Raw genomic sequence first — 12,484 nt, forward strand, 5'->3', positions numbered from 1 at the left:
GAGAGAGCGAGTAAGTTGTAGGGTACAAGGAAACGAGGGGGAATGGGGATAACTTGATCATTTCCCTGGGAGCTGGCACGGATGCAATAGTAGTTGCTGTTATTATTATAAGATAACTAAAAGGAAAAAGACAGACAACTAAGCAACAAGAAAAAGAACTCAATTCCTGTAGCAAGATAGAGACCCCATGAGTTTAAGTGGGGATCGTCAGGATGTGGTCAGGAAGCAAATGTAATTCCACTGCTTTAGTTTGAATTTTTAAATTATGCATTTAAGTATTAACTTGATTTAATAGCTTTTTTTTAAGGAGTTCCTTAAATGAGAAGTACAGAGACAAACATTTACAGAGAAAATTCAAGAGCTTCGGGTAAGGCTAATGAAACACAGTTCAACAGAGTAACGGTAGGAGTAAGCCATTCAGTCAAACCATTCCATAAGTTTGTGATCTTTTGCCAGAGCACCACTCTCCTGCACCAATCCCATAAACTGGGTTCCTTTAAATATCCAAAAATCCATCAATTTTTACCACATACACTCAGTGTCTAAGACTCACAACTCTCTTGGGCACAGACTTCCAAAGATTTACTCCCCTCCCTAGTGAGACTTATACTTGGTTCTAGAAACTCCAGCTGGGGAAACATCATTCCTTCAGCTACTTTATCAAGTTGGCAATCACGGAGTTAACATTGGGGTGCGCAAGTGGTCAGATTTTGAGGAACACATGTTCTGGAGAGTTGCGAGTTTAGAGGTTACAGAGTAAGGGAGGGGAGGGGAGGCCATGGAGAGCCTTGAAAACAGGGATGAGAATTTTGACATGAGAGGTTTGTAGAGAGGAGACAGTAAACAAAATCATGCGAGTTAAGATGTGGGCAGCAAAGTTTGGAATGAAGTCAACTTCATAGTGAGGGAGGCTCCTTAGGAAAACTTGGGGACAATCAATTCTGGAAATCAAGGACAAACTTCATGAGGAGCTCAAGCAAGAGTGAAGCCGAGTGAGATGCAAAGCAAAATGGTCTGGCTCAAATAATGGCTGGGAAAACGCACCAGCCAAGGACAACTTGTGTATCTACTCTCTCATTTTGCATTCCTACCAAATTTCCAACCAAGAGCAGATAAAAGTGATGGAACTCCACAGCCTATTACAAAAAGACTTACATACTTTGTGCATCTAGATTCCTCACAATAAATGTGAAAATCCGAATGCAAGAATCTCACTTCTAACAACTTGTGTGTGAAGACTTGGATAAGAGATAAAGAGCTAGAACGGGAAGGAGAGCTTGTGATTGTGGAGACAAACTTTTAAAATTGGTCTTGGTTATGACAACACAGATAATTAAGAAAAAACACAATTCCTAAAGGCCCAAACTCCCATTACGAACATTAACCAAGAAGTATTGGAATACCGCTGATACCCAGCACCTGGAGGAAATGGAGGCAAAACAATTGAACAAATTATATTGAAAAGCCCTTTGATTCTTCAAGAGTTGTATTTTACATATGCTCACAATGCAAGATACACATTTATGTGAAGAAATGAATCATTCCACCACTTTAAAAGTTTAATAGTCATCACAAGGCATCCCCCCAACAAAGAATTAAAAATTCTCTTTCTTAGCTTCAAAAAAAACATGCAAGAAAACCCACAGGTTTTGCAATGAATCAACTCCGAGTTGAGACTAAACCCCACATCAACTGCAAGAACATTGACAAAACAAAATATGCCAGTTACACAATTCGAGCACTGGATTGGAGGACTAACGACTGGGGAGAGATGGGACAGGCTGGGCTTCTTTTCCCTGGAGCAAAGGAGGCCGAGGGGTGACCTGATATTCAGGCAGTCCCAGGGTTACACAATGGTTCCACTCCCGAGAACCACCTGTAAACTAGTTTCTCTGCAAGTCAGAATGGTCGGTTTTCTGCAGTCACCCACATTGTATCACTCAACATGCACTTGGTATAATTCTTTCATTTCATTCAATATTCACCCTAACATTACTCATACTTAAACTAATGGAATATATACTGCATCCAATCCCTAATGAATATTATGAAACATATTATTATTACTAGCTTGAAGAATGCTTTAAAAATACATTGGAGAATTTGCATAAGGTTGGATTTTTTGTAAGTCAGGTTATTTTTAACTGGGGAGCCCCTGTATAAGATTAAGAGAAGTATAGATAAGGGAGGTAGAATCCATTGGAGTATAAAAAACAAGGCAGCATGGGTTAAGATGAGAAGTAGGAGTTCTAAAGGGAAGTTTACAGATAATGTTTTTTTTATATAGACAGAGAGTGATAGCTATCTGGAACTCACTGGAGAAATCAGGTACAGGTCCTCCCCAGCTTAGGTACAACGCCTGATTTATGTACAATTCATACACACGAGTGAGTGAGTGGGAGACTGGCAGAATGGAATTACCAGCTGCTGCAGGTATCTTCTGCCGTATGGGAACTCAGTTCGCAGCAATATCATTGCATCTTGCAGGGAAATATGAATATCTGTGTTAAATGCTCTGGTTTAACTACACATTGTCCTTGTTTTATTTAAATATATTGCTGGACAACAACATTTTTGATTTGTGGGTTATAAACAGCTCTAAGGAACTGTACAATCACTGCAATTAAGAGACATTGAGACTGACACTGACCAGGCATACGACCTGGTATAGGCAAATGGGATTAGCATAGCTGGGCAAAAAGGTCAGTACGAATGCGATGAACCAAAGGGGCCGTTTCTGTGCTGGGCATAAATAGGGTGAGTGCAGTCTTTTACCCAGGGTTAGGGATTCTAAAACTATGCGGCATAGGGTTAAGGAAAAAAATGTTAAAAAAAGAGGATGAAGCTATATGGAACAGGCTGCCAGAGGAAGAGGGTGAGGCAAATACGTTAACATTTTAAAGGTACTTGGAAAGAAAAGGTTTAAAGGAATATGAGCCAAATGGGACTAGTTTAGATGGGAATCTTAGTCAGTACAGACATGATGGGCCGTTTCCCTATTTTACAACCCCTAAATGCACTCCTCCCCCACCCCACCAAAGCAACCGGCAGCGGCTTCGCCTCACAACAGGCAGCGGGTGAACGACTTCAGCAGAAATTTCCACCCCCTCCCCCTCCCACCCTTCCCTCCGCTCCCCCTTCCTCACCCACCTCCCTCCCGTCGCCCACCCTCCCCCCTCCCCTGCCCCACCTCCTCTCCAATCCCCCCTCTCGTTTCCCCTCCTCTTCCCTGTTCCCCCCTCCCGTCCCCATCTCCCCTCCCATCCCCCAGTCCCCCCTCGTCCCCCATCTCCCCCTCCTCTCCCCTCCGCCCGCTCTCTCGTCTTCTCTTCCCCCCCACTCTCCACTGTCCCCCCTCCCAGTCCTCTCACCTCCTCCCTGCCCTCCTCCCGTCCTCTCCCCTCCCTCCCCCTCCCTCCACCACCTCTCCCCTCCCTCCCCGTCCTCTCCCCTCCTTCCACCTCCTCTCCCCACTCCCTCCACCTCCTCTCTCCCTCCCTCCCATCCCCCCTCCCATGCCCCCCTCACTCCCCTCCATCCCCCTCCCCTCCCATCCTCTCCCCCCTCCCTCCCATCCTCTCCCCCCTCCCCCGTCCCATCCTCCCCCCCTCCCTCCCCGTCCCCCCCTCCTCCCACTCCCTCCCCTCCCCCCTCCTCCCCATCCTCCCCGTCCCATCCTCCCCCCTCCCCTCCTCCCCATCCTCCCTCCCCTCCCCCCCATCCCCCCTCCCCCCCTCCCTCCCCCCCATCCCCCCTCCCCCCCTCCCCCCCATCCCCCCTCCCCCCCCTCCCTCCCATCCCCCCTCCCCCCCCTCCCTCCCCCCCATCCTCCCTCCCCCCCTCCCTCCCCCCATCCCCCCTCCCCCCCTCCCCCCATCCCCCCTCCCCCCTCCCCCCCATCCCCCCTCCCCCCCCTCCCTCCCCCCCATCCCCCCTTCCCTCCCTCCCCCCCATCCCCCCTTCCCTCCCTCCCCCCCCTCCCTCCCCCCATCCCCCTTCCCTCCCTCCCCCCCCTCCCCCCCATCCCCCCTCCCCTCCCCCCCCTCCCCTCCATCCCCTCCCCTCCCCCCCCTCCCCTCCATCCCCTCCCCCATCCCCCCCCCTCCCATCCCCCATCCCCTCCCCCCCTCCCATCCCCCATCCCCCCCCCTCCCATCCCCCCCCCTCCCATCCCCCATCCCCTCCCCCCCTCCCCCCCCCCTCCCTCCCCCCCATCCCCCCTTCCCTCCCTCCCCCCCCTCCCTCCCCCCCATCCCCCTTCCCTCCCTCCCCCCCATCCCCCTTCCCTCCCTCCCCCCCCTCCCCCCATCCCCCCTCCCCTCCCCCCCCTCCCCTCCATCCCCTCCCCTCCCCCCCCTCCATCCCCTCCCCCATCCCCTCCCCCCTCCCATCCCCCATCCCCTCCCCCCCTCCCATCCCCCATCCCCTCCCCCCCTCCCCTCCCCTCCCATCCCCCCCCCTCCCATCCCCCCCCCTCCCATCCCCCATCCCCTCCCCCCCTCCCCTCCCCCATCCCCTCCCCCCCTCCCCTCCCCCCTATCCCCTCCCCCCCCTCCCCCATCCCCTCCCCCCCTCCCCTCCCCCCTATCCCCCCTCCCCTCCCCTCCCCCCCTCCCCCGGGGCGACGGGTTGGCGCCAAAACCCCGCGCCTGCGCGCGCACCCGCCCGCCGCCATTTTGTGCCGGAGCCGCGGGCGCGCGCGCCGCCTCCATCTTGTTTCCTCCCCCCACCCCCCCCCCCCCGGCCCGACCGACGGGAGCGCGCCCGCGGGGGCAGGCGGGGGGGGGGGGGGTGGCGGCGGCGGGAGCGGCGTCGGGAGCGCGCACCCCCCGCAGCACCGACTCCTCCCTCAGCCGAGCACTGACCCGAGTTGTAGACGTGCAGCTCGTCCACGATGCCCTCGTTGCCGCCGCCGAAGACGACCATGAGCTCGCGGATGGAGACGGCGCGGTGTCCGTGGCGGGGCCGCGGGACCGGGCCGCTGCTGTCGGTGACGCGCCGCCACCGCGGGCTGGGAGCCGCCATCTTCTCCCCGCCGCCCGCCGCAGCCGCAGGACCCGGGGGGGAGGCGGCGCCCGACCCCCGCGCCAGGCCCCCGGCGGGCCGCCCGCAGCGCCGCCCGTCACCCCTGCCCACGCCAACCCGCTGCCCGCCCAACCGACCGCCACCTTCTCACACCTCACACAGTCGCTCTTCCCAACCTGTTATCTTTCCGCTGGGTACAGACAACTCCTGTTATTTGAGACCGCCTCTAACTCGAGGCTCGGATCAGGCAAACAGTCCGGACAGCTACAAGAGGGCGGGGTCTCCCGTTCCCCCCGGAGTACCCGGATGCCCCGCCTCAGGCCCACCGGCGGATCTCCCTCCGCCGAATAAAGTCATCGGTTCACTTCTTCCTTCCCCCCCAAAACACGGTCGGACGGTCGGGCGGCGGGTTCACCCTCTCCCCGCCCGCTCCCCACTGAGAACCAGCGGGGGTGGAGGAGAGAGCTGGGGACAGGCATCCTCCGCGGACACCCACAAGCGCCCGGACCGAGACGGACAATGAAAGGGAACGAAACCGCCCGCCGTTTGTTGGCCTTAAACTGGGAAACGTTGTAAATGTGACCGGCTCCGCGCCGCGGAGGCAGCTCTGCCCCCGGCCCACGCCCGGCGGGAAACATTCCGCGCAAAACAGGGAATGCCTCGACCACCTATGCAAGTGCGAGGACCCCCCCCCTCCTCCCCGTCCATTGACGAGCAGGTACCGTAATTCACCCCCCCCCCGCGGCAGAATAGTACCGTAATTTACCGTATTGCCGCGCCCGTGAAAAGATGTTCAATCAGGCGGGCGGGGCGGACAGCCCAAGCTCCCGCCCTGCTGGGTCCTGCAGCCAGGTGCTGGTTACCACCAGCGCCGGGAGGGGGCGCAGCGACGCGCGGATTCGCTCATTCAGTGTCGGGGGTGCGCGGTGCCCGGCCCGGGACAGAGCATGGGTAATCCTCCCATGAATGGGACTGCTAGCTGCAATACTCAGCAGACCGGGCTGCAGCGGTGGAGGGAGAAGCAGGAACATCCCCTGCCCTCATCGTCCGCCTGGGTACTGGCTTATTATTGTCACTTGTACCGAGGTGCAGTGAAAAACTTGTCTTGCAAACCGATCGTACAGGTCAATTCATTACACAGTGCAGTTACATTGGGTTAGTACAGAGTGCATTGAGGTAGTACAGGTAAAAACAATAACAGTACAGAGTAAAGTGTCACAGCTACAGAGAAAGTGCAGTGCAATAAGCTGCAAGGTCACAACAAGGTAGATCGTGAGGTCAGAGTCCATCTCATTGTATAAGGGAACCGTTCAATCGTCTTATCACAGTGGGATAGAAGCTGTCCTTAAGCCTGGTGGGACGTGTCCTCAGGCTCCTGTATCTTCTACCTGACGGAAGAGGAGAGAAGAGAGAATGTCCCGGGTGGGTGGGGTCTTTGAGTACGCCGGCTGCTACACCGAGGGGTAAAGACAGAGTCCAAGGAGGGGAGGCTGGTGTCCGTGACGCGCCGGGCCGTGTCCACGACTCTCTGCGGCTTCTTGCGGTCCCGGGCAGAGCAGTTGCCGTACCAAGCCGTGATGTATCCGGGTAGGATGCTTTCTGTGGTGCTTTGGTAAAAGTTGGTGAGAGTCAAAGGGGACAAACCGAATTTCTTTAGCCTACAACCCAATGGCATGAGCGTTTAGTTCTCCAATTGTTGGTAACACTCCCCTCTGGTGGGTTTTGCCACTTTCTCCCCACTCCCTCCTGTTTTTGGACCCTTCCCCCCCCCCCCCCCCCCCCCCCCCCCCCCATCACCCTTCTCTGTTCCATCCACCTACCACCCACACATTCCACACACTGGATCCTCCCCCACCTGGTTCTGGTTCCATCTACCATACACCTCTCCCATAATGATTCCCACTATAGAAACATAGAAAACCTACAGCACAATTCAAGCCCTTCGGCCCACAAAGCTGTGCCGAACATGTCCCTACCTTAGAAATTACTGGGCTTGCCCATAGCCCTCAGCTCCATGTACCTATCCAAACATCTCTTAAAAGACCCTATCGTATCCGCCTCCACCACCGTTTCCGGCAGCCCATTCCATGCACTCACCACTCTCTGAGTAAAAAACTTACCCCCGACATCTCCTCTATACCTACTCCCCAGCACCTTAAACCTGTGTCCTCTTGTGGCCACCATTTCAGCCCTGGGGAAAAGCCTCTGACTATCCACCCGATCAATGCCTCTCATCATCTTATATACCTCTATCAGGTCCCCCCTCATCCTCCGTCGCTCCAAGGAGAAAAGGCTGAGTTCCTTCAACCTGCATTCATAAGGCATGCTCCGCATCCCAGGCAGAATCCTTGTAAATCTCCTCTGCACCCTCTCTATGGCTTCCACATCCTTCCTGTAGTGAGGCGACCAGAACTGAGCACAGTACTCCAAGTGGGGTCTGACCAGGGTCCTATATAGCTGCAACAATACCTTTCGGCTCCTAAATTCAATCCTAAATATCTCTGTCCTTACTTGTCAGATTTCAGCACTGGTTGCCCTTGGTGTTCCTGCTTATCTCCCTCCTGCAGCTGTCTCCAACCTTCCCTCTCAGCCTCTAAACCCAGCTCCCAACTCCACATTTCCACTTCCCACCCCTACCTGCCCCTTCATCCCCCCCCCAGTCCACCAATCACCATGGACTCCTCTCTCCCCTCTATACCGGCCATCTCCCCTCTCAGTCCTGATGCAGGCTCTCGCCCTGAAAAGTCCACAATTCATTCCCACCCCCCCCCCCCCCCCCCCAACAGATGCTGCTCGACCCACTGAGTTCCTCCAGCAGATTGTTTGTTGCTCCAGATTCCAGCGTCTGCCGTCTCTCGTGTCTCCTTTCATCAAAACAGGAAAAAGTTGAGGATTTTAACTTTTTAAGAATCACAGCGAGAAATTAGAAATTCTATCGGGGAAACCAAAAAATCTTCAAGGTGGTTATCTGTGGAAACTCAGATCCAGTGAATTAAACAAAAATACAACAGTGTGATATGAATTTGCTTTTTTAAATCCTTGTCTGGAATAATTTGAATTTTACAATCAAAAAGGTTACCAAAATTCCAGTGCTGGTAAACTCAGCCACATATTAAGAGAACCAGATGAATTCCCTGAACTTTGGTCAAAATCCCAGACATGACACGTTCTCTTAAAATAAAAAAAATACAGAAATCTGAAATTATAAAACAAAGCAGAAAATGCTGGAAACTGACAGCAGGTCAGGCTGCATTCATGCAAAGAGAAACAGTCGACTGATGAAGTGTCTTCGATCTGAAAGGTTAATACAGACTATACAGCTGCGTGAAGTGAGCTTTGGGAGTCTCGTCAAGGAATCAGTCAAGGCTCTGCATGGGAGATTGCTCCCGATTCAATATATAAAAGAAAAAATGCTGTAAACTCTCAGCAGGTTGGGCAGCATCTGTGGGAAGAGAAATAGTTAACGTTTTAGAGTTAGCTACCCATCCTGTCTTAACCGAGTTAACATTTCAGATGGAAGGCAGGATGGGTAGCTAACTCTAAAACTATTTCTCTTCCCCCAGATGCCCCCTGTTTCCAGCATTTTGTTTTGTTTTTATTTTAGATTTCCAGCATTGATTGTATTTACTTATTATTATAGGAAGGATGTGGAAGCGTTGGAGAGGGTGCAGAGGAGATTTACCAGGATGCTGCCTGGTTTAGAGAGTGTGCATTATGAGGAGAGACTAAGGGAGCTGGGGCTTTACTCTTTGGAGAGGAGGAGGATGAGGGGACATGATAGAGGTGTACAAAATATTAAGAGGAATAGATAGAGTGGACAGCCAGCGCCTCTTTCCCAGGGCACCAATGCTCAATACAAGAGGGCATGGCTTTAAGCTAATGGGTGGGAAGTTCTAGGGAGATATCAGAGGGAGGTTTTTGACCCAGAGAGTGGTTGGGGCATGGAATGCGCTGCCTGGGGCGGTGGTGGAGGCAGGTACATTGGTCAAATTCAAGAGATTGTTAGATAAGCATATGGAGGAATTTAAAATAGAGGGCTATGTGGGAGGAAGGGGTTAGATAGTCTTAGGTGAGGTTTAAAGGTCGGCACAACATTGTGGGCCGAAGGGCCTGTATTGTGCTGCACTGTTCGATGTTCTATGGTACTTGCTCCGATCCAGCTGCGAATTTGCAATTTTACTGAGGCTCCAGGATCAGCAAAGATGGACTCGGTGCTCCCTCTGCTGGTTCAACTGATAAACACACACGGCAATGATGTGAGAAAGGAGGACATTCAGCCCCAGACCCCAATCCACCATTCAGCAATGCCACAGCTGATTTTCTGTTTCAGCACTATATCCATTTGTTCTTCTAACATCCAGAAATCTGCTTTTTGCACCGTAGGAGAATTAAGGGTTGTAGGGGAGAAGGCAGGTAGGTGGATCTGAGTCTATGGCCATGATCTTATTGAATGGTGGAGCAGGGTCTGTGGGCCAGGTGGCCTCCTCCCGCCTCCCATTTCTTATGAATGATGTGTCCAAGCCTCCACGGCTCTCCCGACTAGAGAACTCCGAAGATTCACCACCCTCCATGTGATGACACATCTCCTCATCTCAGTTCCCATTAGCCAACCTTCAATTCTAGGACTGTGACCCCTGACTCTGGATTCCACTGCTAGGGAACCACAGTTCGAAGAAGCCAATAATAATTTAAGGAACAGGAGCAGGAGGAACCAACTCGTTCCTTCAGCTTGTTGCCACCATTCAACAAGAATTTTGCTGATCTTCCACCTCAAACTCTACCCTCCTGTCCCATCCCCGTATCTATTGATTCCTCTTGTACCCAGAAAGCCGCCAATCTCTGCTCTGAATGAACTCGATGACCCCCACATCCCTCCAGGGTAGGAAATTCCACGACTTATTCTTTTTCAAGAATGGAGACCAAGTCTCCTCAATCTCTACCTGAGTGACAGGCTCATAACTCTGGTGAATCTTTGCTGCAATCCCTCTATAGCGAGAACATCCACCAAAACTCCAGATCTCACCAAACCCTTACAAAATTGCAAGATTATTTTAATTCATACTCAGACCCTTTTGAAGTAAAGGCCAACTACTATTGTCCTTCCTAAACATTTTTCTGCACCTTCAGTGCCTTGTGCATCAGGGCATCCAGGTCATTTCGGATATCAGGAGTTCCTGTTCTCCCATCTGTTAATCTTAGCTTCTAGGCCACCCTGATTTCTCCTGTACTGTATTCGTCAACAATTCTCTTCAGTTCCAAAGTTATGTAACATGGAGTAGATAGCATTTATCTGAGAAAACCTGTTTGATCAGCACTGGAAGGCATCAAGGACCATCCCAAAACTTGTGATTTTCTCTGAAGATCACAATGACATCCTAAGCATTTTCTAGGTGTTTATCATGGGTCACAAGGATCTAAAGTGCAGGTAACTATCCACTGATAGTGGATTTTCTGCTCTCCAACTGGCCTTGTCTATTGGCACAGCAGTGTAGCAGTTAGCGTAACGCTATTACCGCGCCAGTGACCTGGTTTCAATTCCGCCGCTGTGTGAGGAATTTGTACGTTCTCCCCGTGTCTGCGTGGGTTTCCTCCGGGTGCTCCGGTTTCCTCCCACGTTCCAAACACGTACGGGTTAGGAAGTTGTGGGCATGCTATGTTGGCGCCGGAAGTGTGGTGACACTTGCGGGCTGCCCCCAGAACACTCTACGCAAAAGATGCATTTCACTGTGTGTTCCGATGTACGTGTGACTAATAGATAAATATCTTAAAACCTACTTGGCATCTTCATATTTTCTATGGAACTGGATAACTTCACTTCCCTCCCGACAATGTATTTCATCTGCTGTGCTCTTTCCCAGTTACTGAGCTTGTCCCTTTCAAGCCTCATTGCTCATCCCATTCCTTCCATTTTGCGTCAATGGAAAACTTGGAAACATTACATTTGGTCGTTGACGTGATTGTTGGGGCTCAAGAACTGATTCACGAGTCACCAGCTGAAAGATGTTTATTCCTGATCAGTTTTCCTTCTGTTAACCATTTCTCAATCCACGCGAGGACATTTCCCTCAATTCATGTTCTAACCTTGTTCACCAACATGGAGACTCAGCCGGCTCCATCATGGGCCCAACCCTCCCCAGCATCGTGGACACCATCACGAGGCGGCATCCATCACTGAGGATCCTCACCACCCGGGACATGCCCTCTTCTCGTTACTACCATCAGGGAGGTGGTACAGGAGCCTGGAGACCCACACTCAACGATTCAGGAACAGCTTCTTCCCCTCCGCCATCAGATTTCTGAACGGTCCATGAACACTCCCTCGTTATTTTTTTGCACTATTTATTTAGTAATTTATACAAGTGTTGTGTCCTTGCACTGTACTGCTGCTGCAAACCAGTGATAATAAACCTGATCCTGGTGGTGCTGCCATATTGTTAAACCCTTAATTCCCTCTCTCTGTTATTGTCACTTTTGCAGGTCTGTTTGCACTAGTATACTTTGCACTATTGTTGCCTTTGCACTGAATGCTGCAGCTATTGTACGTAGTTTACCGTGAGCTTCACACCAGCAAGGAATTTCATTTCATCCTGTATGCGAGAATAAACTAATCTGAATCCTGTGAGTTCATTTAAAACCTGAAAAAATCCAAATCCACCAGTAGTCAAACACGATTCCTTTCATAAATCCATTCACTACTTAATTATATTATTTTCTAAATGTCTTAATATTACACCCTTTGGTATAAATTCCAGCATATTCCCCAGTACTGACATAAGGCTGCAGGTCAGTTGTTCCTCTTTCCTCAAATACCAGGGTCCTTCCAGAACATTGGTTATCATCTTCTGAAATTCTCTAAGTATCCACTACCTCGGCAACCACCATTTTCCAAACTCTGGGATGTGGGGCAGGTCCTGTTTACAGGATCATTAGCCTCCAGTGTAACACACAAAAGGAGCTGGAGGAACTCAGTGGGTCAGGCAGCATTGACAGAGGGACGTGGACAGTCGAGTCCCTTCATCCTGATTTTATCCACTCCAGACGAAGGGTCTCGACCCGAAACATTGACTGTTCATTTCCCTTCGTGTATACTGCCTGACCCACTGAGTTCCTCCAGCATCTCGTGTGTTGCTCCAGATCTCCAGTCTCCTGTGACACCATTAACCTCCAATAATTTTTAAAAATGAATCTATCTTCCTTTATTTGCATTGGATTTGCATTGTATTTGTGGGAGGTCTCATTTATCCCACCCAAAAGCAGACACAGATTGTTTAATTTCCCTCCTATTTGCATATTCCCTTTATAAATCCTTCTGCAAAGGACTCAGATTTGCCCTTCAGCCTAACTGGTCCACGCTGACAAAGGTGCCCACCTGAGCTCACCCCAGATGCCTGTGTTAAAACCACAGTGGTTAAAAGTTAGGGCCTAATACAGAGCCACTCAAACTCACTTACCTGAAACT

At 51.5% G+C, this 12,484-nt stretch overlaps 1 protein-coding gene across 4 annotated transcripts in view; it reads right to left on the minus strand.

Annotated features, from left to right (window-relative positions):
* The window catches only part of LOC127571264 (host cell factor 1-like), an 80,956-nt gene extending 75,228 nt beyond the window's left edge, over window positions 1–5,728 (minus strand). For all 4 annotated transcript variants that reach the window (XM_052017503.1, XM_052017501.1, XM_052017502.1 and 1 more), the window contains exon 1: window positions 4,866–5,728. In XM_052017503.1, coding sequence (XP_051873463.1) covers window positions 4,866–5,025 — 160 coding nt within the window. In that variant the 5' untranslated portion in view covers window positions 5,026–5,728. The remainder of the gene's footprint in view (window positions 1–4,865) is intronic.
* Between the last annotated feature and the right edge of the window lie 6,756 nt (window positions 5,729–12,484).

This window comes from Pristis pectinata, chromosome 6 (genome assembly GCF_009764475.1).
Source record: "Pristis pectinata isolate sPriPec2 chromosome 6, sPriPec2.1.pri, whole genome shotgun sequence".
Classification (NCBI taxonomy): domain Eukaryota; kingdom Metazoa; phylum Chordata; class Chondrichthyes; order Rhinopristiformes; family Pristidae; genus Pristis; species Pristis pectinata.